Source organism: Gracilinanus agilis, chromosome 1 (assembly GCF_016433145.1).
Source record: "Gracilinanus agilis isolate LMUSP501 chromosome 1, AgileGrace, whole genome shotgun sequence".
In the NCBI taxonomy this organism is placed as follows: Eukaryota; Metazoa; Chordata; class Mammalia; order Didelphimorphia; family Didelphidae; genus Gracilinanus; species Gracilinanus agilis.
Genome location: NC_058130.1, coordinates 742,142,194 through 742,166,699, shown reverse-complemented (window position 1 = coordinate 742,166,699; position 24,506 = coordinate 742,142,194). Strand labels below are relative to the sequence as shown.

At 36.9% G+C, this 24,506-nt stretch overlaps 1 protein-coding gene across 3 annotated transcripts in view; it reads left to right on the top strand.

The window, feature by feature from the left end:
• The window catches only part of LOC123244579 (splicing factor SWAP), a 119,586-nt gene that overhangs the window by 36,190 nt on the left and 58,890 nt on the right, over positions 1–24,506 (top strand). For all 3 annotated transcript variants that reach the window (XM_044673102.1, XM_044673093.1, XM_044673111.1), the window contains 3 exons: positions 55–186; positions 533–626; positions 6,330–6,510. In XM_044673102.1, the coding sequence (XP_044529037.1) occupies positions 55–186; positions 533–626; positions 6,330–6,510 (407 nt within the window). The remainder of the gene's footprint in view (positions 1–54; positions 187–532; positions 627–6,329; positions 6,511–24,506) is intronic.

Sequence of the window (24,506 nt, the reverse complement as noted above, 5' to 3'; positions counted from 1 at the left end):
GAGATTATTTTGCACCCTCCCTAAATGTAAGTAATGGTTATCAAATATTTTCAGTACACTTGCTCCAGTGGTTGCCATTATTCCTCCACCTCCGGACATCCAGCCTGTAATTGACAAGTTGGCAGAATACGTTGCTAGGAATGGAATTAAATTTGAGACTAGTGTTCGTGCCAAGAATGATCAGAGGTAAGATCAAGTATTTTTCTGTTTGAGGTTTTTTTTTTAACTTGATTTCTTTCTTTAAAATGTCATTCCTAATACAGGATTTTTGATAAATACATGTTGTAATTATCTATGATATGCTGGGTTACTTAAGATGTTTTATTTTTAAAAATAAGAATGTTGATATTACCTAAAATGCAAAGGCCAAAAGCCATGCTTTCCAAAAGGTGTCCTGGAAACTAGGACACAAAAGCCATTTTAGATGTCAGTGGTAAATAGCATTCCATGCTTCAAATAGTACAGTGGAATTTTTTTTTTTTTTTTGCTTTTGCAGTATTTTTGTATTAACAAATTATTTTGTTGGTAACAGGTTTGAATTCCTACAGCCATGGCACCAGTATAATGCCTACTATGAGTTTAAGAAGCAGTTCTTCCTTCAGAAAGAAGGAGGCAACAGTTCACAGGTACTTATGCAATTATTGGTATTAATGAAAAAACTTTACATTTTAATCTAATTTGCATATACAAAATGCATTTACAATTTTTTTTTCAGTAAAAGTCAATTTAGAAAGACAAGATCATTTTGATTACATGTCTAGCACATAAAGTTCATAACTTTACTTTCTACATAAGAAATAGAACAAGCATTAATTTAATGCCTATTGAAAAGAGACTGAAAAAATGTCATAGTGCAGTGTTGGTATTCTGCTGACACAGTATCCCAACTTTACTGCATCATCACAACTTAAAGTGGGATCAGAGTTCTTGAAGGCTTTGCCATTGAAGTACAAGCTCTGTCTGGTTCTACCAGACCAGAAAGCCTTCAAAGATGGACCAGACCTCAAATGGCACTACCCAAAGCATTCCTACCTGAACTTTAAAAGAGGCCTCAAGAGAAAATTGGCTCCAGTTGAATTCTTTGGCCACCGTGATCCATGAAACAGTTAAAAAGATAAAATGGCACTTGGTCCATGACAAGAGGAGCAAAATCTGCTTTGAAACAGTTTTTTAAATTCTATAAACACTCATTTAACTGTTGTTCAACTTCAGAGATCTTTGCACAGGGACTAAAACCACATTCATACCTGTATTCTCACTACAAATGAAAACAGAAAGCATTTTAAAAGTTGCAGATACCAGAAAGCTAAATATAGAAATTGACAAAAATTAGTTCCATTAAAATACCCACATATAACAAGAAACTTTATTTTATGGGACACTTAGTTATTTTGTCATTCAGTGCTTATTCCAAGTAGAAGCAAATTATCATGGAGCCATTTAGGTCAGTGTGGAATCACAGAATCTAAGTTTTAAAAAACCTCCAAAACTTCTAGCCCTTACTTGAACAAGAATTGCCTACAAATGATTAGGCAGATAGTTAAAAATCTGTGAGAGGGGACACCCAAAGGGGAATTAATAAGAGTAACCCTTTCTACCTCTGTTTAGTTTCAGTTCTTAGGAAGTTTTACATTACATTGAACCTAAATCCAATTCTTTGTAACTTATTGCTCCTATTACTGCTTTCTGGGGCCAAGGAGAAAAAATCTTATCTCTCTTCATGTAATAGTCTTTTAGATTCTTAAAGTCAGCCTTCACTGTCTCTCCCCATCCCCCTTGCTAGTCTTCTCTCTCCAGGCTCTCCTGTTCCTTAGACTTAGATCCTCACTTGGTAGGACCTCAAGAACTCATACCATCCTGGCCACCCATCTCAGAAGTTCTCCATTTTATTGTGGTGCCCAGATCAATAATAGCTCACATTTCTCAAAGTCTTGCAAAGGACTTTCTTCACAATAGTTGTTTAATAAGTGTCTTAATAACATTATCTCCATTTTACAGAGAGAGAGAGAGTGACTTGTCCATAGTCATGAGCCACAGCGTTGGAATTAGGATCTAAGTTCCTGGCTTCAGTTCTAGTGTCCTTTTGTTGCAGAGAATGAAATAAAAAAATTCCTTTAAGAGCCTATTCCATCAACATATACCTTGGTATTAAGTAATTTTTGTGCAAAAGTTGCCAGAGGAAGATAGCATAAAATATATTCAAAAATGTAGCCAGCCCATGGTTAAGAAATGAAAAGGGCCAAAAAGCTTATACAGAAGATTTGTGCCTAAATATCATGAATACTTGACTTTAAAAGAGTGTTAGAGTGAATGAATGGGAGGGTCGAAGTATCAAGCACTTATTATATGCCCAGCATTGTGTCAAGTTCAGGGAATACAAATATAAGCAAGCAAAATAGCCCCTTCCCTCAAAGAGTTTACATTCTAAGACCACACATATAAGGGAATGTTAGAGAGAGAAAATACCATTTGACTGGGCAAAATAACATAAAAGATTATCAGAGCCCAGGATCCCAGGGATTGAAGTCCAGTTTTTATGCAGAAGAGGGGCCTATAATACAGGCTTCCAGACAGATTGTGGAGAAAGATACGGTGAACCTGAATGTCAGCAAAATAAAATTAAATCTCCAGTCAGAGCCCTGCATCCCAGGAGGCAGCAAAAATGGAATCGACTGTGTCTTAGCAGGAAATGACTACTCGTCATAATCGATGCAGGCCTCATTTCGGGATCAACTATATTCAGTCAAGTCATTAACTACTTAGAGCAAAGGTCAAGATTAACACTAAGTTAGATGAAAAAATAAGGATCAGAAAATGAATATGAGCAAACTACAAAAACTCTAGCCTCTAGCCTACTTAAACAAGATATTGACTAGGAGAAAAAAAATGGGAAATGGATAAAATTTAAGACTGTTGACTATACTTATCCCCATTTCTAACAGAGTGTGAATGAGTCACCAAAATAAGGATGCCAGAAAAAATCCCAGAAACTACCTCAGCCGGCAAACAAAACTGTTGATCTAGGGAAGCATTGCTTTAGAGGTCATTTGTAAAGCATTGCCTGTAATATCATAAAATTACAGTGTCCCTTTGCAAAACAAAAAGGGGAGGGAGGAAGGATTGGTTCCAGGGAAAGTTTTTGAGACCCAACATAACTTCTTCAGAACATTTATTTAGGTAGACAAAGAAAATAACAAATATATGTGAAACAGAACAACCTTCCCTTCACTTCTTTAGTGACCTATTAACATTTTTGGCAACAGAACCACCTGCTTTAAATGCTAACATCTCAGTACCCAGTGTACTATATGAGGAAGTGGAAATGATAAGAACTTCTGCTGGGCTAAATAGAAACAAAAGTCTGGTAACCACTGATGTAATTTTATGGGTACTTGGATCTTGTCCTCAAAGAGAGCTAAAAAAGGATAGTCCAAAGGAAGAAAATATAATGAATGAATGGTGTTAACAATTCCTTACCCCTAGATGACCAAGATAACATCAGCAACTATGACATATGTGGCTTCCTCATTTCTTTATAATCTATGAAAATTGTCTATGTATATGACTAGGGTGTACTTTAAGAAAAGAGAATAAGCAAGCTTTCCTAAAACATTTTCTAGAGCAAACCACCCTATTCAAAAGTATAGTTAGTAAAAAATTTACTGTGTTTTGATGAGTAGAAAAGTATCTTACTGGTGAATAAGTCTTAAAGATTCTCTTCCAACCATGTATATTTCGTGCATCTATTAACATCCTACAAGACTCCTTGATAGATAAAACCACAGGTAATTTTGTTTAGTGGTCCTTTGTCTGGGGATATAAAGACAAAAAAAAAGCTGTTCCTGTCCTTCGGGAACTTCACTTTTGTGGGGAAGAGGGATAAGCAGTTGAGGGGAACATGTATATAAATAATGAGAAGATTGATGACTCATTGTGATCAGGAAAAATCTAAAATGGAATAGAAAGTTTAGGGAATAAACCACGGAACATCTAGTGCAAAGAAAATAGAAAAGGGATTACCTGTCAAATGAGGATGTTCTTTAAATGTTGTTCTTTGCAAATGGTCTTTCCAAACTTCAAAATTGGAACAAACCTTAGAAGACATCTAGTCCAACCCATATCAGGATAAGAAGTTCTACAAAATCACCAAAGCAACTGGTCAGCCAGCCTTCACACAAAGGCCTGAAGTGAAGGGAAACCCACTGCCATGTGAAGCATCCCATTTTATTGTTGGATAGTTTTAATTCATTAGAAATTGTTCCTTACTTTGTATCTAAATCTGCTTCACTAAAACTTCCTATCCATTGTTGCTAGTTCTGCTTTAGAGTCAAGCATAATACCTAATTCCTCTTCAAATGTTAATACAGCTATCATGTCTCTCTTAAATATCCACTTTTTCTTTAAGTAAAGCATCTATCTGCTCCTTCAGTATTCATGTGATATGATATTGAGGTGCCTTGCCCAATCATCCGTTAGCCACTTTCCAGCTTATTACTGTCCTTTCTAAAATATGGCATTCAGAACTGAGCATAGTAATCCAGATGTTTTCTGACCAAGACAAAGTACAACACAAATATAAATTCTGTACTCTGAACTCTGTCCCTCTCAATTCATCTTATGATCACATTTAACTTTTTTTGCAACTGTATTATTTTTATTCATTGAGCTTATAGTCCACTAAGACCTTTGGATCTTTTTCACATAAGTGTGAAGTTTCAAAATTCAAAAATTGCTGGTACTTATTAGCAAACCTATTCAGCAGTAATCTTAGTGCTCTGGTTTGTAGTGCATCCAGGCCTGGGGACTTACTCTCAGCGGAGGCAGTGAGGTTCTCATACTTCTTGTTTACCTTGGGTTTCATACTTCCCAGAAACTGTATGCTATCTTTTATGCCAAGGCTATTAAATAGAGGAACACTGTTAATACCTTCATGTAATCTATTGTTACCCAAAAGAGATCAGCCCTTATGGATGAGGAATGCCTATTGCACAGTTTAGTGTGATGCTTAATGGTCAGCCCAATAATTAGCCTCTCATTTTACTGACCTAGACAGTAAATCAGGCCCAGAATCTAATACAAGAAGGAATTGTAGATCCAAAAAGTAACAGACAAGATCACTTTTAAGAAATTTCACTGTGCTGTTAATGATTCCAAGCCAACACCAATATTCTCCTTACATAAAATTTCATGTGGCTACAAATTAGAATAGATCATAATCTCAAAATTAAGATTGACAGTAACCCAAAAAACATGGTGGATGAAAATAAGCCAGAACATATTACCAAAGACAAATTATATTCAGGAAGTGATACACAAGGTATCATTAAGGAAGCAAAAGAAGAAAAGATGAGCTAGTTGGTGAACCATAATCAGTGGAATGCCCAAGTGGTGTACTTGCCTCCACAAAATATTAAAGAAATAGAAGACCTCCAAAACATTAGGTCCATCCTTTATAAGTGATTTATAGAAAAAGAAAAAGAGACTCAAGAATTGCCCAGGGTATGATGACAATAATGACTGGAGGAGTGAATATCCACGTTGGTAAAATCAAAGATACATCAAAAATAGAATAGTATAAGAATACTTCATTTGATATATTTTTATGAATGTTAAGTTTCTAGGAAGTCAAATTTAAATTTTAAGGTTAAATCTTCTTTTATTTTCTATACAAATTTTATGTCATATTGAACAACTGGAGCACCTGTGGGGCTCTTTACATTATTGAGATTGTAATCATGAAAAAAATAACCTTCCTCCACCCCATCACTATTGCTTTTATCTAGTCACCTCCCCTGCCTGTTCCCTGACTTTGGTGTCAGTCAAAAAAAATGTTATTTTATCCCTATTCAAAGCTTTTTTTTTTCTCTCCTTAGTTTATCCCTCCTTATTGGCCTTTCTTCTGTTTTTATTCTCAACAGCATGGAAGCCCTAACTTTTTATACCTGTTTTGGCGGAGGGGTGAGATACAACTTGCTTATCAGTAGATGTCTGCAGTCCTCTATCTTTGAATGTCCAGACTAAAGGAAATTGACTCATCTGAAGGAGATGGGGATAATTTAGCATTCTAAAATCAACCTTGGTAATCAGAATCTCCAAAGAAAAGATTTTGAACAATGGTTCACAAACTACATTAGTCTTAAGAGAGAATCCATAGGCATCAGACCTTGTGGAAGAATATTTTATTCTTCCTCTCGTTCTTTTTCCATCAGAAAAAGTTCACACTTATCAAAATGCTAGTGCCAAATTTAATTAATTAAATGTATTCCTTATTTCCAATTTTTAAAATTATATCACTCAAGTTACAGTTGGGAAATGTATAATCTCTTTAGGTTGTAACAGCAACAACAGTAGCAGAAGAGACTCCCGCAGAGCCTGCCCCTGAAAGTGCCCGTGAAGTGGTAGAAGATGGTGCGTCTGAAGACGCTGCCGACATGGGAGGAAAGGGCACCTCAGGGGCAAAAAAGGAGTCCACTTCCAGTAAAGTCGTCAGTGATGGCAAATTGGTGAAAGGTATGTTGGCATGATTCTTAAAATTGAATCAGATCCTATTCATGTGTTTTCAGTTAGAATTAACATGGAAGAGTTTTTAATTATAACACAACAAATACTATTGTTTAGCACTGGTTGCTACTGGTAAATCACTATGCTAATGACTCATTTCAGACAGGGGCTTGTCTGAAATTCCTTTTTCATTAGCTGACCTATTTAGAACAGGAAAGAGTAGCTAGATGGCATAGTAGACAGAGTGCTGGGCTTAGAGTCAAGAAGATTTCCAGAGTTCAAATTTGGCCTCAGACAATTACTAGCTGCATGACCTGAGCAAAAAGTAATTTAACCCTGTTTGCCTCAATTCCATCACCTATAAATGACCTATAGAAGAAAATGGCAAACCAGTCCAGTATTTTGCCAAGAAAACCAAATGGGATCAAAAAGAGTTGGACACAACTGAAACAATGAACAGCAACAAAGGGAAAGAAATAAAATGCTTAGAAAAACAAAATTTTAAGGTAATTTCAAGAAGTTTTGAAACAATGGGATATTAGTCATTTAAATTTCTGTATTGCTTTAACACATATCATATATTTGGCTCAACCCTTCCTGGCTACCTGATTACAAGACCTCTCCATGCCCCAGGAAACTCTTTAAGAACTGGGAGTTATGACACAGTTACTGATCTGCCTTTCTTCACTAAAGCTCCTCAGCAGACTTAAGACAGTACCACCACCACCCTCTCCCTCTAAAAAAAAAACCACTTTAATGAATCCAAAGATATTAAAAATCTATTGTGTGCCAAGCACTGTTCTGGGAACTGAGGGTGAAAATATAAAGGTTTTTGAAGGGCTTTCTGAATCATCTCATTTTATATTCACAGTAAGCCTGAGGAGGATAATAAACATTTTATTGTTATCCTTATTCTACTAATGACATGACTGAGTCTAAAAGAAATGGAATAAACTCTCTATAGACACCTACCTAACTAGTCATAGACCTAGGATTTAAATCCCTTGGAACCTTTAACTTCAAGGACTGGTTTCTATCAGGTAACATTTCCTTAGTCTGGTTTGAGTTATCTTGTGAACTTATCAGTTCATTCAGAAAACATGAAGTCCCTTTTGTGTCCAGGATGCTGTGTTCTGGGAGAGATAGAAGACTTAGATGAGATAGTTACTACTCTCAAGGCCTGGGAGGTATAAGATTAACACAAATAACAATAATGCACAATATTGCCTGATAAGTATATACCTTACTACATCTGGAATTAAAAGGGGTTTTATACATCTAGGGCACTGATAGGCAAACTACAGCCCGTGAGCCAGACGTGGCCCCGTGAAATGTTCTATCTGGCCCCTAGACATTATTCCTAATCTGACAAATACAAGTAGGGTACAATACAGTGAAACTTCAAAAGAGTTGCCTTAGAAACAGACTGGCATGAGCATTTCCTTTCCTTTGGCCCCCTCTTTAAAAAGTTTGCCCATCGCTAGTCTAGGGTAGCCCTGTCATTCTATAAATGAAAAAACTGAAGCCTGGTCACTAGGTTAAGTAACTTTTCCCAAGCTCACACCATGAGTAGCAGAGCTTGATTTTGACCCATGTTTTCTTGGCTCTAAATCCATTCTTAGCAAACAAGTGGAATGTGAGGACTGAGGGGGAGATTAGCTCATTAGTCATTAAGAAACTCTTCATAGAAGAAGCATTTTGAGTTGAACTTTAAAGAATGGATTAGAATACAGTGGGCGAGGAGTGGGAGGGAAACCATTATAGACATAGAGAAGAGTGTGAGCAAAATGCATGAAGAACAGAGAGCATTTCTGCAGGCAGAGAATACATGCATTTAACTGAAGTTTTCCTGGTGGAGAATTACATGAGATAAAATGAAAGTTAGGGTGTAGAGGACCTAGAGAAATTTTGAAGAAAAAGCACTGCTCTCCCAAGATCTATGAGAAAGATTTTATTCCAGCAATGGTATGAAGGGTGAATTATATAGCAAGAGTTGTGAACCAGAGGTCTCTAAATCTGTTTTTGTTTTTTTATATTTTGTTAAATGTTTGAATATAATAGATTTCCTAAGTAATCTTATGTATTTTATGTATATGAAAACATGATTTTGAAAAAAGATCCATAGACCAGACTGACTACCAAGTGGGCCTTTCTGACTATTATAATAGCCCATACGGATGGGACAATGACTTCTCAAGGATGGCAGTAATGGTAGTAGAAAAGAGGATGCCCAAGATACTGCCAAATTGGAATAAACACTTCATTTACTTTGTCATCACTATCATTTTGTCCTAGCTCTGAAGATAGCAAAATGCAACTCAGACCTTCAGAGGGGTTGCTGAAAGTGGCAAGACCATTTCATTGAAAATATTCTCAAAAAATTTTCTTAAATTCAAACAGATTTTTCCATCATTTTCTCTGAAACAGTGAAATTTTACTAGATTCAAAAATACATGAATACATTGTAGAAAAGTTAGGAGGTTCCATTTGGTCCCAAGAGATGCCATGTAATTTTCAATTGGCGTTTATTAAGCAGATTCTCTGTCTTCAAGGAGCTTACATTTTTTTTTTTAAGGAAAAGCAATATCATTGCAGATAATTAAATCCTAGTGACATGAAGAGGGGACAAGTATAGAACCCCTGGAAATTTCATAGACCCACACCTGAGCAGAATTAGTCATCAAGCTCTAAGGTAAAAGTGGTGGATTCCACCATAGAAGATGTTAGATATGAAGGCAGAGAGATGGGAGGTGGGACAATTACTCTAAAGTAAAGGCCCATCTTCTTCGTACTGATGAATTTCTAATAATATTAAGCTGGCTGAAAATCATAGAACACTATTGCCTCTAACAAGTCAAAGTTATTTATTGATCACGGAAACAGAGACTCATAGTAGGAATGACACTAATGTTAAGAAGAATTGAAAAGGGCTTTCTACAGAAAGCAGGATTTTAGCTAGAACTTAAAGCCATAGGTGCTAGAAGGGAGAGCATTTCCTGGAACAGGAGACAACCAATAAAAATATCTGGAATTGGAAAATGTAGTGCCTTCTTTGAGCAATAGCAAGGAGGCCAGTGTCTCTTTATCACAAAATATATAGAGGCATGTAACATAAAGGGAATCAAGTTTATGAATGGTTTTGAATGCCAGGCAGAATTTTTTTATTTGGTTCTAGAGGTAATAAGAGAACTATTATAGTTTATTGAGTAGGAGAATGATATGGTTGGACCTGACCTTTGTGTAAATAGAATTAGCCAGATCCCATTAATAGTCAAAAATCTACTCAACCCAGGCGTGCTAATGATGTCACTCCCACCTCCCTTAGTGGGGAGGGGAGACGAGTTTCCCACACGTGACAATAAGTAACAAATCAAGAATAAGGGACTGCCCTTTGGGCAGTCCAAATCAATGTAGAAACTGCCATTTGTCCATTTGAATTAGAGGTGGACCACAGGAAGTGATGAAAGACATGATCTCTTTAAGTAAGTGAGTGAACTTCCTGTGGGGGCAGTTGCCATCTGGAACTGGAGGAAGAAGCATCTCCTGAGACCACAGACAGCTTACACTCTATATTGTCACGTGGGTAAGTTAGGCTGGCTTCCTTGGCCTAGCTGGGCCAATTCTAAACTCTACCTATCTGGCTGTTGGGCCTTGTGGCTTACAGCTTCATTTATTTAGACTTCTAACCTCCCTCTTCTCCTTATCCCTACTTTACCTTCCTGATTGTATAAATAAACTCCTCAACCCGATGCTGACTTGGGTCTGATTTAATTACGGAATCAACCTGAATTGTTGATTCCTGGCGGCCACATATTTTTAATATATAGCTATAATAACTAAATTTTAATTCTTACACCTTTAGGAAAATCACTTTGGCAACTAGGAAGAGACTTGTGGCAAGTAGAACAATCAGTAGACTATTACAGTAGTCCAGGCATGAGGGAATAAGTGTCTATACCAGGGCAATGGCAGTATCAGAGAAAAGGAGACATACAGAAAAGATGTCACAAAAGTAAAATCACCAGGTCTTGAGAATAAATTGGATTGGGAGTAGGCAAGTAAATAGCAATACATGTGAAGTGGTATGGGCAACTGGGAGGATGTTAGTACCCTCAAAAATAATAGGAAAATTTGGAAGAGGGGAGAGTTTGAGAGAAAAACATTGAGTTGTTTTCGACAGGGTGAATTCTAAGGTCTCTCTAGGACATCCAATTTGAAATTTCTAATGAGCAATTGGAGATGTATGATTCAAGTTTAAGGCTGAATGAGTAGATTTGAGAATCATCAGCATAGGGATGATAACATTGAGTCTATGGGAGTTGAGATTTATCAAGTGAAGTATGCATTACAAGTAGTATCAAAGGAGAGAGGGAAAGGATTCTTGATAGAGTCCTGTGGGACTCCTACAGATAGGGGATGTAACTTGGTAAGGATCTAGCAAAAGAAACTGAGAAGCAGTAATCAGATAGGAGAGGAAGTAGAAAACAGTAGTATCCTGAAAACCTAGAAGTTGGTCAACAACATCAAAGACTCCAGAGAGGTCAGAAAGGATGAGAAAAGACCTTGAGATTTGGCAATTACAAGATCATTGATAATTGGCTAGAGCAATTTCAGTCAACGAGGTCATGAACTAGACTACAGAGAGTGAGAAGGAGAGGAAGTAGAGGCACCTGTAAGCAGCCTTCTCCAGGATTTTAGTCACAAAGGGCAGGAGAGATATGAGACCTAAAAGGGATTAATGGATCAATGGAGGGTTTTTTGAGTTTGGAGGAGAAGTAGATGAGTTTGTACACAATAAGAAAGCAGACCTTAGACAAGGACAGATTGAAGATAATTGAGAGAATAGAGATAAGTGTAAAAAGGTTAAATTTTTCCAAAAGAAGGGCTCTCTCACCATATGAGATAGAAAACAGTGACAAAAGATATCTGAGTGATAGGAAGTAAGGAGATGGAAATTGGGTAATTCTTAGCAAGTGGCCTCAATTTTTTCTGTGAAGTAGGAGCAAATTTTCTCAGCCGAGAGGATAGGGTAGAGTGTAGCAAAAGTTTGGAAGAGCCACTCTGGTGAATGTGATCTTGAGTTAATTAGAGAAGTGTAAAGGAATTGCCTAGCAGAAATAAAGGGCCAGTCAAGGTTACACAACAAAAATTTGTAATGGACCCATTCAACAGAGTTGCATGATGTTCTCCACCTGCATTTGTTAGTACTTAATATAGGAATGAAGGTGAAAGTGATCCAACATTAAAGCCAAGCAGGCCACATTCAATGATATTGTATGGAGGCAAGGGAATCAAGAAGAGGACAACATAAGAGTTGAACTGGTTCACCAAGGGATCAAGATTTATGATCAGATTATAATTATAATGTCATATGGCCAAAAAAATGCCAGGGATTCAGGAGGAAATTAATGGACAGCCTGACTTCTCCCTTGGTATCCTTACAAAACTATCTCAAGGAAGAATCTTACTACATCAGGACTGCCAATGGTGAAATTGTGGGAGAAAATTGCAAGGGATGAACAGTCTTGTGAATGAGTTGTGATCTGGATCATTGGAAAGAATATACATGTCCAGGAGATCGGGAATCTACTGGATTCTGGTAGTATGATTAAATGAAATTTTCCCTTAATTAGAGCTTAAATTTGCCACTTTGCAACCTGCACCTACTTCTGATTCACTCCTTCAGACAAAGCACGACAAGTTTAATCCCTCTCCCAGGTTATAGCTTTTCAAATGCTTGAAAACACCTATTAATATTCCTCCTAAGCCTTTTGTAACACAACAATCCCATTTCCTTCAGTTCTTTCTCATATGTTATTAAGACCCCTACATTATCCTGATTTTCCTTGCCATGAATGCTCTGTTGGATCTAAATAATCTACATAAAATGTCCTTGGACTGAATGCCATGCTGGAGATATGACTGACCAGGACAGAATATAGTATCACTGTCACTTTAGTCATAGAAAAAGTACTTTCATATAGCCTAAAATCACATTAGTTTTCCCACTTACCATGTCATAGTGTTGGCTCCTGTCAAGCTTGCATTCTATAATTCCCAAATCTTTTCAGATGAACCTCTGTTTAACCATTCCTCTTTTAACTTGTGCTTTTGAGGTAAATTTTTTTTTAATCCAAATGTAAGACTTTACATTTGTCCCTATTTAATTTGACCTTAACACAGAGTCAGGATGGCAGAGTAGAAGGAAGTTTTACAGCAAGCTCCCTCCCAAAACTCTAAACAGATCTAGAAAACATACTAGAGCAAGTGTCAAGGACATCCAAAGCAAAGTTTCAGTGAATCATTTTTCTAGTTCAAGTTAGCCCAGGGAGACAGAAAGGTTTTTGGATGGTGGACCCCCTTCGGTGTACCACCCAGGAGCTTTTTTTTTTTCCAAAATAGAGAGAAGTTGTTTATCAGAACAAGCAGAGGTCCCAAACCTTTATCAGTAGAACCTTAACAGGACCACAGGTGCCAACTGACATCTTTGTTTTCTTCTACCAGCTCCAAGTCACAGACTAAAGGCAGACCTAAAAGGGGACCTATGCTGAGATGGTGATATGACATTCCTGGGGATTCAAAGCTCTTCATAACCTGGCCCCCCTTTCTCCCTTTCCAGGCTTATTACTCCCCCCCATATATACTTTTCACTCCAGTGACACTGGCTTCATGGCTGTCCCATCAACAAGATACTCTTATCTCTAGAATCTAGATTTTTTCCTCTGGCTGTCTCCCATGCCTGGAATGTTCTTTGACTTCTCTATAACTTCCTTCAAATCACAAATAAAACCCCATCTTCTACAGGAATCCTTTCCCAACCTCCAATGCCTTCCCTCTGTTAATTATTTCTTATTAATCCTTTATATAGCTTGCTTTGTGTATATATATTTTTTTGTGTTGTCTCCTCGATTATATAGGTGGGTTTATATGATTACTGAGGTCATTTAAACTCAGGAATTTTATCATTTTCACTGATTCCAAATAGACAAAAAGATTAGATTGTAAACTCCTTGAAAGCAGGGATTAATTATCTTGAGGAGGAGGGTGTATATCTAGGACTTAGCACTGTGTCTGGCATGTAGTAGGTGATTAATAAGTGTTAATGGAGGAATATAAACATATACATATATCCATGTGTGTGTTTTTCTCATTTTTAAATAGTATGAGTCTTTAGTGTTGAAGTTGTATATCCACTTACAATGTATTACAGAACATGTTGTAAAGCATTAGTCTAAGCCAAACTGCTTTCTGGCTTTCCTAGGAGTTTTTATCAAATAGTCTTTTCCTAGATAATTAATGTTTTCTACTTTATCAAGCTCTGGGTTATTGAGTTCCATTGATCCTGATCCTTCCTTGTTTAGTCTGCTCCATTGATAAATCTCTTTTTTAACCAGTCCATCTTTTCAACAAAAATATTGGGAAAGACTTAATGTAGTTTGTATTTATCAATTTGAGATAACACAGTAGCTCTAGTGCTTAGCACACAGTAGGCACTTAATAAATATATCTCATTTCCTTTAACAATCAAGAACATAGTTCATCTCATCCAAAAAACCTGTATTCATCATGAGTGCTGACATACTTATTATCTCCTCACTTATTTTCAGTATCAATTCTCTTATTTAGTCATGTCTTTTTCTGTTCTCTCTAATCTGTAGATCATTCTTCTTCACAGAGAAAACAAAAGCAAAATAGAGTTAAGCAGCTCCACCTTATTTTTCTTAACTATTATCATCCTATCCATCCTACGTAGCAGTACTTAACCTGTTTTTGATCCTCTTCTTTTCCCTACTATACCTTAAAAGGAAAAAAAACTCTTGAGTCTTAAGAATTTCATTCTTGAGAGCTTCCAATCCTTCCTGGAATAACTCCTCCTATAGAATTTTAGCCCATGGAAACCTCCTACCCCTTCCTCTGAAGCTTTTCAGATCTGCTTACCAGAAATCTTAAATTAATGTCAGAATGTCTCCTCTACCATGAATGTAAGATTGTGTTTTCACTTCTTACTTAGATTTCTATCCCAACAATTCATTTCTTCCTTCTGGTGAGAAATAGATCCAGAATAAAATTTGCCCTCTTATTACCATTAATGCAGGCCTAGGCATTAAAGTGGTCAGGCATTTGGCACTAAAATTTTTTGACTGCTGGGAAAAAGATGGTTCACAGAGAGGAGTGACTTAAAAGCAGAGCTATTAGCTAGGATATTGCAGTAATCTAGAAAAAAGATGATAAGGGCCTGGCCCCAGTCAGTAACCACATGTATAAAGAGAATGGGAGAAGTACAAAAGATGTGGATATAGAATTGCAGTGTCTTGGCAATTAACTGGATACGAAGGGTAGATGGAGAAGGAAGAGTCAAGGATGGGGGCAGCTGGGTAGCTCAGTAGATTGAGAGCCAGACCTAGAGACGGGAGGTCCTAGGTTCAAATCTGGCCTCAAGACACTTCCCAGAGCTTTGTGACTCTGGGCAAGTCACTTGACCCCCATTGCCCACCCTTACCACTCTTCCACCAAGGAGCCAATACTCAGAAGTTAAGTGTTTAAAGAAAAAAAAAAGATTCAATGATGATTCTCATGTTACTAAACTTGTTGGAAGGAATGTTAGCATTACAAAAGATGGTGGTGCTCTCTATAGAAAAAAAGGTAATAGGGTAGGGAGAGGACAAGCTTATCAAAGATGATGAGCTTCCTTTGGACATGTTGACTTTGAGGTGCCAAGAGTATATGTAAGAAAAAGTGTCCTAAAAGCAGTTAACAATGACCTGAGGCTTATAGATTGAACCTAGAAAGATATATTCCTATTTAGAAGGACTACTGTTGCTATCCAGGACTCATAATTTTTTTCTATATGGAATCAGTGAGAATCACAGAATTTCAGAATTTAAATGGACCTCAATAATCATATAATCCAACCTATACCTGAACCAGACTCCCTTCTATAACATTTCTTTTAAGATGGTCATCCATCTTACCTTTTTCTTTCTTCTTTAACTTTCTTAAGAACAGCCCATTTTCTTTTGGATAACTTTGTTTAAAGTTTTTCCTTTAAACCAGAATCTTTTCTACATTTTACTTCTACCTTCTACTTCTGCTCTCTAGAGCCAAATAGATCAATACTAATCCTTCTACAAGAAAGCACTTCGAATATTTGAAAATACTTACCATTTTGTATCACAGTCTCTTCTTCAAGCTAAATATTTCCAGTACTATGTCATATAGCATAGTTTAGAGGCTTTTCACCATCCTAAACAACCTTTCATTAATCAGTATCCTTCACAAAGTGTGATACCCAGACCTGAAAATGATGTTGGAAAAATGAGCATTCTGGCCACTATGTATCTCTTAATATGAAGATATTCCACTTTTTGGGGTTTGCTGTGTCATACTGTTGACTGTGTGTAGTACCTGGGAATAATGCCCTTGTCAAACCATGTCTATAGAATTTTGATCAATGGTAGATACTTATATTTTAGGTGGACATTAACAAGCTGGTAGAGATCCAAAGAAGAACTACCAGATTGGTTAAGAGCCTGAAGTCATGCTATATGAGGATTAGTTGAGAGAGCTGTGGATATTTTGTCTAGGGAAGAGAAGACTTAAGGGAAAATGTGATCTATTTTCAAGTACTTAGAGGAATGTTATGTGGAATTTTCCAGTGAGACATCCAATAAGACTTTTAGTGCTTACCCCTTAAGGACATGGGCAGATTTAGATTTCTTATAAGGTAGAATATCATTAACAATAAGAGCACTCCAAAAGTGGAATGAACCATTTCAGGTTATCCCTCCCTGAAGGAACTCAATAAAAGCTTTATGACTATTTGTCAGTTAGAATGTGGAGGGAATTCTTTTTCAAGTACAGGTTGAACTAGGTAGCTTCAGAGGTCTTTCATTTCAATGATTTTCTAATACCATGGTTCATTTAGAACTTGATGTCCACACTACAGTCCAGACTTCATTACCATGCCCCAGAAACATCTTCATGCTGAAATATTATTCAACCTGAGAATTCATACCTCAAAAGTACATTTCCTGATCCTGGCTACCCTCCCTAGACCTCCACTGAAGGAAAGGACCCAGCCTTGCTGTTTTTCATTTCTGACTAGACTTGCCTTTAGATTTTATCATTACCTATACTTTTTCTTACAACATCTTTTTTTCAGCTTCCTTGTGTGTGGCCTTTTCCCAGTGGAATAAAACTCTTTTAAGACAGAGACTATCTTTCTCTTTGCTCCTATATTGTATTTGCTTGGAATACAAGCACAATGCCTAGAGCTTCATAAATGATGGCCAACCAACTAGAACTTTTTCAAATGAATTACTATCTAGCCACCTCATATAATATTTGTGAGTTTGTTTTAGAAATTGCATAATTTTTTACATTATCTCTGTTAACTGATCTTATTAGGGTTAGTTCACTGTTGTTGCCTCTTAAGATCTACTTGCATACTGATACAGTTGTGAAACCTATTGATGATGGGTACATTGGCTACCAGTAAGAATTCAAGATGATAGAGCATTTTTGGCATCAGCATAGCTAATACAAAGACATCTGTACAAAGACTAGCAAGAAGGACAAGTATAGCTAGACCATAAATTGTATAGAGGAGAATACAATATAAGAGGGTTACAAAGGTAAGAAGGGACAAGTTAACAGGAGCTTTAATTGCCCAGCAAAGTACTTTTATATTTTATTCTAGAGGGTATGCAATAGTCACTGGAATTTATTGAGAAGGGAGGGGATATGGTCAGACTTATGCTTTAGAAAAATCACTATGACTGCTGAATAGAGAGGTTAGCTGCCTTCTCTTCAGTGATTCTTCCCTCTGTTTGGAGGCCCTGAGAGTGGAGCTCTTAACTCTTCCCAAAGCTTTCCTTTATAAGAGAGTGGGAAGCTCACTCTACTTTCCATCTGTAGCCCTGCTTGGTTTCAACTCCATGGAACAAGAGGCCTCAATGTTGGTTACTCCCTCCTGTCATTCTCATTCCCTCCAATTCCAGCTTCCTTTTATATGTTATCTTGGTCGTCTTCCCTATTAGATTGTAAATTTCTTGAAGGCAAGGACTTTTTCTTATTTGTATGTACCAGTGCATAGCATGTAGTGGGCTCTTAATAAAAGTTTGTTGAAATGGTTTAGAATGAGCAGAGATTTGAGTCAGAGGGGCCAATTGTAAAAGGCCATTGTAATAGTCCAGGTGACAGGACTAGAGTGGAGGCTGTGTAAGTGGAGAGAGGAAGACATACAAGAAAATAGAATTAGAGGAAATTGTGGATGCTGACTTGGTCCACCACAAAGTTATACTAGTTCATTTCACCTGGGACTTCAGGATAGCAAAATAATTCCATTCATTCTCACTAATCAATCCTCTTTTCCAGTTACTACAGCAACAAACTTTTGCTTCTTTATTCAAGCCTCCCTTACTACCCTTTCCCCTCTCTCCTAACGACCTGAACCCATAGTTTACCCAAAAAGATGAAGCCTTTAGCTAAGAGTTCCTTTACTGCTTATCTCACATCCTTCTAAGATCTCTTCCTTCACTCAAAGCCAACTCCTCTACATGTGCCCTTAATTAGTCCTTCCCCTACCATCACCCCCACTATCTTACTCATCTTTAATCTTTCCCTCTCTACTGACTCCTTTCCTACTGCCTACACGTGCATACAAGTCTCCCTTTTCCTTTAAATAAAATCCTCACCAGACTGCCATCTCTACTAGCCATCAGCCTATTTCATTCCTCCTTTTCTCAGCTAAATTTGAAAATCATCTAAACGAGCATTTCTACATGCTCTCCTCTCTTCTAAACCTAAAATAGCTTCTGACTATGAAGTCAACTGAAACTGCTTTGTCCTGTTACCAGGAACTACTTCATTGCTCAATAGAAAGGACTTTTCTTGATCCTTAGCATTTTTACTCCTTTGCTGCATTTAATACTGTTGACCACCACCTCTTAAATACTTTTACTTCCTTGAGATTTTTGTTACCCTATTCTCTTTTGCTTTTCCTCCTACCTCTATGACCAATCCTTTTCAGCATTATTTGTTAGATATTCATCCAAGTTTTGGCTACCAACTTTAAGTATCTAATTTCAAGACTGTCCTAAACCTTCTTTTCTTTGTATTGAGTTGATTCTATATTCCTTACCTTTTCATTTGGTATTCTCTCTCTTTCTTCAGCTCTAATGCTTTATCAACTCTTTGCAAAAGATTCCCAGATCTTTTTTATCCATCTCTAGTCTATCCTAGCTACAGCCTCATACACCACTGCCTTTTAGACATTTTGAACATAGACAGAAACAGAAAGATAAAAGATTATAGTCAGATCTGGAAGCCATACACTTGTGGCAAGATCATGGGTACAATCTTCCCTGTATATATATCAGCTAAAGTGGAAGAGGTAGGTCATGAGGGTGGAGTAAATTGAAGAAGTTAGGGTATTTGAATGAACATCAACATGTGTGTTGAAGGCCTCCAGGATAAGAAAAGATGAAGTAGAGAGGAAGACTAAGAAGCAGGCACTGAACTTAACAGATCTCTGCAGTAATTCTAACTGCCAAAATCCAATGGCCTTTCTCATTTGTCTCTGACTTCTTTCCAGCCTTTGACATTGTAAATCACCCTCTTCTCTCTGGGTTTTCAGGATACTCCTTTCAGGATCTCTCCTGCTTCTCCTCCTACCTGTTTCCTTTGTTGGATATTCACTCCAGATCATACCTTCTTAACCTAGGTGTCTGACAGGGCTCTTCTGAACCTCTTCTCCCTTTATACTACTACATAATCTCATCGACTCCATGGATTTAATTTTCTTTTTACTAATAATTCTCAAATCCTCCTGTCCTGCTCCAACTTTCCTGCTGACCTCCAGCCGTATCTTCAACCGCCTTTCAGACTTTTCACACTTGATATCCAGTAGACACCTTAAACTCACCATGTCCAAAACTGAACTCGTTGTCTTTCCCACTAAACCCTACTCCCTTCCCACCTTCCAAACTTCCCTTTTTATTGTTGAGGGCACCACTGTAAGTTCATCAGGCTTGCAACCGAGGCATTATCTTAGACTCCTCAGTCTCTCTTATCCCCTGTATCCAATCTCTTGTCAAGGCCTGTCTATTTCATTTTTACCATATCTTTCAAATATACCCCCTTTTGTCTTCTGATATTTAACACTATCATTGTGCAGGTACTTATCACTTGGAGTATTTCAAGAGCCTGCTGGTTGGCCTGCCACAAATCTCTTCCTCATGCTAGTCCATCCTTCACCAGCAGCTAGAGTAATATTCCTAAAACTCAGAACCAACTGTGTCATCCCAGTGTTCAATAAATTCCAGTAGCTCCATATCGCCTCCAAAATCAAATGCTAAATCCTTATTGGCAATGAAGCCCTTCCTTTTCTACCCCTCCCTTCACTCACACACCTTTCTAGTATTCTTACCCTTACATCCTGCTGGCAGCAGTACAGTGATGCCAGCCTCCTGGCTGTTCTACAAACAAGACATCCCTCCAAGCATTTCCTCTGGCCATCCATTATTGGGAATGTTCTTATCTTTTCCTCCTTGCTTCCTTCAAGTCCCACATAAAATTCCTCCTTTTATAGGAAGTCTTTCTATATCCCTCTTAATTCTAGAGTGTTTCCTATAATTATTTCCTATTTATTCCATTACATAAGTTTATTTGCAAATAAGGTCTCCCCCATTAGATTGTGAACTCCTCTTGGGTAAGGACTGTCTTTTACTTTAATTTGTATACTCAGTGGCTGGCATTACATAAATGTTTAATGACTAACAGATTAGCAGTGGAGAGGGAGGGGTGATGGTGATGGATAGACATTTGCTAATGCTTTCTGCCAAAAAACAGAAGACTACCAAGAGAAGGGAAATGTAATGACAAGTCTTCTGAAACTAAGCCTGGTCATTGCAATTAACCAGATGTCCTGACTTTTTATTGTTGCTATCTTTTGCATTGTCACAAGGTAGAAGAATTCAGATGTAGATTGATTCATGTTCTGTCAGATTTAGTTGCTGTATCAGTTAGTTTTGCTTAATGGCTTAATTTTTCTTTCTTCCTGGAAGAGAGGAGGAGCAAGATGGAAAGAAAAATAAGGCTTAAAGTTAGGGGTAGTATCACTACAAGAACAAAAACCAGATAATACTAGACTTTTAAATTCTTCTGTTTTCTCTGTCAACTGAAAGAGATAGAACAAAAATGTTTAATAGGGAGTTAGTAGAAGAGTACCTACTTGTTTTTGATGAGTTTGTCACCAGGCTTTAGAGTAACTATAACACTGAACTATTTGTCAGAAAACCATATTGTTGTTAGCTTTTCAAAGAATGTAGAAAATAGAATCAGTATTCTAGGACTGGATAAGATTAAATGTCCCAGTTTTCAAAAGAGAAGATGAAGTTTTCATACTAAATGCCATCAAACTTAACTTTGATTCCTGACAAAATTTTTTAAAAATGGTAAATATATAGATGACTATCTATAAAAGCAAATGGTAAGCACAAACAGCCAACGTAACTTCATAAACCACCATTCCACATTTGTCTTTGTAGTCATAATACCTTAATATGGTTTTGTTTAATCGAAATCAAGGACAGATTATGCTAACTAATATCTTTTCAACTAAGTTACTAATCTCAAGGAAATAATCATTTTCCTAAATTTTAGTTAAACCTTTCATAGTTTCATTCTATTTTTGTGCATAGTGGGGAAAATGTAGGTTGGTGAGGAACCCTAGAATGCAGAGCCATTATTTGAGTGCTCCAAATTATGTCTTTTTCAATTACTGGGTCCCTAGCACTAGAAGCAAATGGGGGATTCCAAACTATATCTAGCAGTCTTCCTTTTGCTCCCTTTGGTATTCATTCATATTTGACATCTACTCAGTTTGAAGTTTAGGATTTTTTATCACTGGATATACCATTCACTATTTCAGTTCAACAGGCACTTATGAGATACCCATTGTGTGCAAGCTAAAGTGTTAAACATTGACAAAATTAGACAAGGACAAAATTAAAAATATTTATCTTCACAGAATTTACATTCTACTAGAAATGCCTATGTGAGCCACTGGACCTTGATCATATAAATCCTCTGAAATTCAAAAAACTATGATGATAATGTATGCATAAGTACCTAAAAATGTGTGTAATTTCACCAGCATGGGTACTTTATCTAGTAACGCAGATCCCCTTTGAAACTTTTATCTAATGTATTAAAGACTTTTCTCTGGTTCTTAACATACCATGGATTAGTATGTACAACATTTGGGTTTGTCCTCTCTATTACTTCATTTGGGTATCACCAGCCAACTTGTTTTTCTGATCCATCATTGTTAAATGATATATATCTCTTATGCCACTTATCATTATCATAGGTCATCATTAATAATCATCATAACTATTTTAACCCACCATATGTCCTTCTCCAGTGCCCTTCAACTCCCTTACAATCTTGTTTAAAGATTATCTCTTATGATTTGAGGCCATATATCATCATTGGAATAATATTGGTCTTCACAAGAGGGATTCTTACATACAGCTTGAGATGACTGAACACACTAAACAGTTTTGTAAATGTAGCCAAGCCTCTTTTTCACTTTAGTTCTGGACCTATTTCATTGTCCATGATATAGATCCAGATAGCTATGTGCTCTCTAAATATAGAGAAAACTCATTGGATGGCCCATTTAGCTGCTGTTACAGTGCAATGGGCATTCTTCATCCACTTGTAGTTTAGTTTGTTTTGTTTTCCCCCATATGGATTGTTATGTCAGTCTCTAAGGGGTCCATTAAAATAATCTCAGTATTCTGGAGGTTTATACATTCACCACAATGTCATTCACAAAAGTTGTTCAGAGGATTTTACTGTCTATGACTAACCCTTCCATGTGGATTCCACACAAAATGTCCCTCATAATAGAGACAAGCCTATGTTTCCCTCTTCTGGGATATAGCAAAGGTCCTTATTCAAGGTTTTTGAGTAATCTTAACATATGCATGGTAGACCCCTTGTGGAAAGGGAACAATGTAATTATAGTGAGATATTGAATTCCCTACAGTTATGTTTATTGTGGAACTGAACATGTGCTATAAAAACCATTGTAAAAAGGCTGTTTGTTCTTATATTTTCATCAAGTATACCCTTGTGAAATGTATGTAGACCATTCCAATAAAAGTTTTATAAAAATGAGAAAATACCAGTATTGGCCAGTGGTTACTGATGTCCTTACATTAGCATCTTTTCCTATAATCCTGTGCTTAGATAGTGTGCTAAGCTTTCTCCTTTACCATACTTCTGTCAACTGATACTGTTTCTAATCTTTCCCCAACTTCTTCCATAACATTTTGAAAATGTATTTATAGTCCTAACTCTTGTCTTCTTTTAACCACTATGTCTTCTTGACAAAAAGATCAGGGAACCAAAGGATAATTCTAGGCTTTTTTAACCTACTTGTTGTAATAACCACTTTCCTTTGCATCAGTTTATATTTTTATAAAAATGGAGACATGATCAATCTCTTTTCCAACATGATAGGGAAATATGGGTCATAATTAGAGCTGTTGTAATTTCTCATGGTATTATTATCTTCTTATTTTTGTCCTTAATGTTGATTTTGATTTGTGTTACGACTAATGATTAGTCTTTCTATACACTAACAACTTTTTCAGAAGTGACTCCCATGTTAGAGGTTGAATTCTTTCTTTTCCCACCTTCTCAGTCTTTTCTGGAAAAAAATCAGTAAACATTTATTAAGCTCCTACTGTGTGCCATTTACTGTGCTGAGCTGTGAAAGTGTTCTTTTTCTATATAAGCAGGAGAAATCTTATATCTTCTATAAGCCTTTGGCCTCTTTCATTTCTTAATTCTCAAAGAACTTTAAAACATTTAAAATCTCTTTTCTTCCTCTGCAACAGACATTGTTGCAGTTATCATCTAAAAAGTTACCTTTTTTATTAAATTAAATAAAGCATTAAACAAATGCCTCCTCCATATAAGGCATTCTTTTAGCCACTGGTTTACAAAGTCAAAAACAAAATAGAAACTTTTCAAAAAACATGAATTTTACTGGGAGAATAAAGAAAAGATGTTGCCAACCTGATTTCAGTGGTCAGGAATGGCAACTGGGATGATGAGAAAAGATAGCATTTTGAATTGTGCTTGGAAAAACAAATAAATACTATATGTCAGTACAACATAGTTTGGGGAGATGAGTCACAAATAACAGCAGGATTAGGAAACGTTTCTTCAAGAAGGCATCCTTGAACTGAGCCTTCAAGGGAGCTAGAGGCGAAAGGGGAAAAGAGAGCATGCCAGGCATGAGAAACAAAGAGCCTACACACCTGAACAGGAATGGAAAATGGAGTGTTGTGATAGGAAACAGTAGTTTGGTCAGTGTGGTGGAAGTACAGAAACCTTAAAAGGGAACAGTAAGAGATAAACATTCACTATTTTGGTGTATGTACTGGGCATCTGTTTTTCTCTTTGATTTCCTGAGAATGTAGGCCCAATAGTACAATTGTAGGGACAATAGATATCAACTGAGTCATTTCTTTTTTTTTTTTTTTTTAATTCATTTTTTTAATTTATTTTAAACCCTTAACTTCTGTGAATTGACTTATAGGTGGAAGAGTGGTAAGGGTAGGCAATGGGGGTCAAGTGACTTGCCCAGGGTCACACAGCTGGGAAGTGTCTGAGGCCGGATTTGAACCTAGGACCTCCCGTCTCTAGGTCTGGCTCTCAATCCACTGAGCTACCCAGCTGCCCCTGAGTCATTTCTTTTGCCTAATTCTGAATTTATATATCAAATAGATGGACTTGTTCATAGCTCCACCAGTGCCGTATTAGCATCCATGTCACTCTTGAAGTGTTGACTATCTCATTTTAGTCATTTTTTGTCAGTTTATACAATATGAAAGGAAAGTGGCACAGAAGATGGAGTGCTGGACCTATAACCATGAGAACCTGAGTTCATATCCCACCTCATATACTTAACCATCTGTGTAACC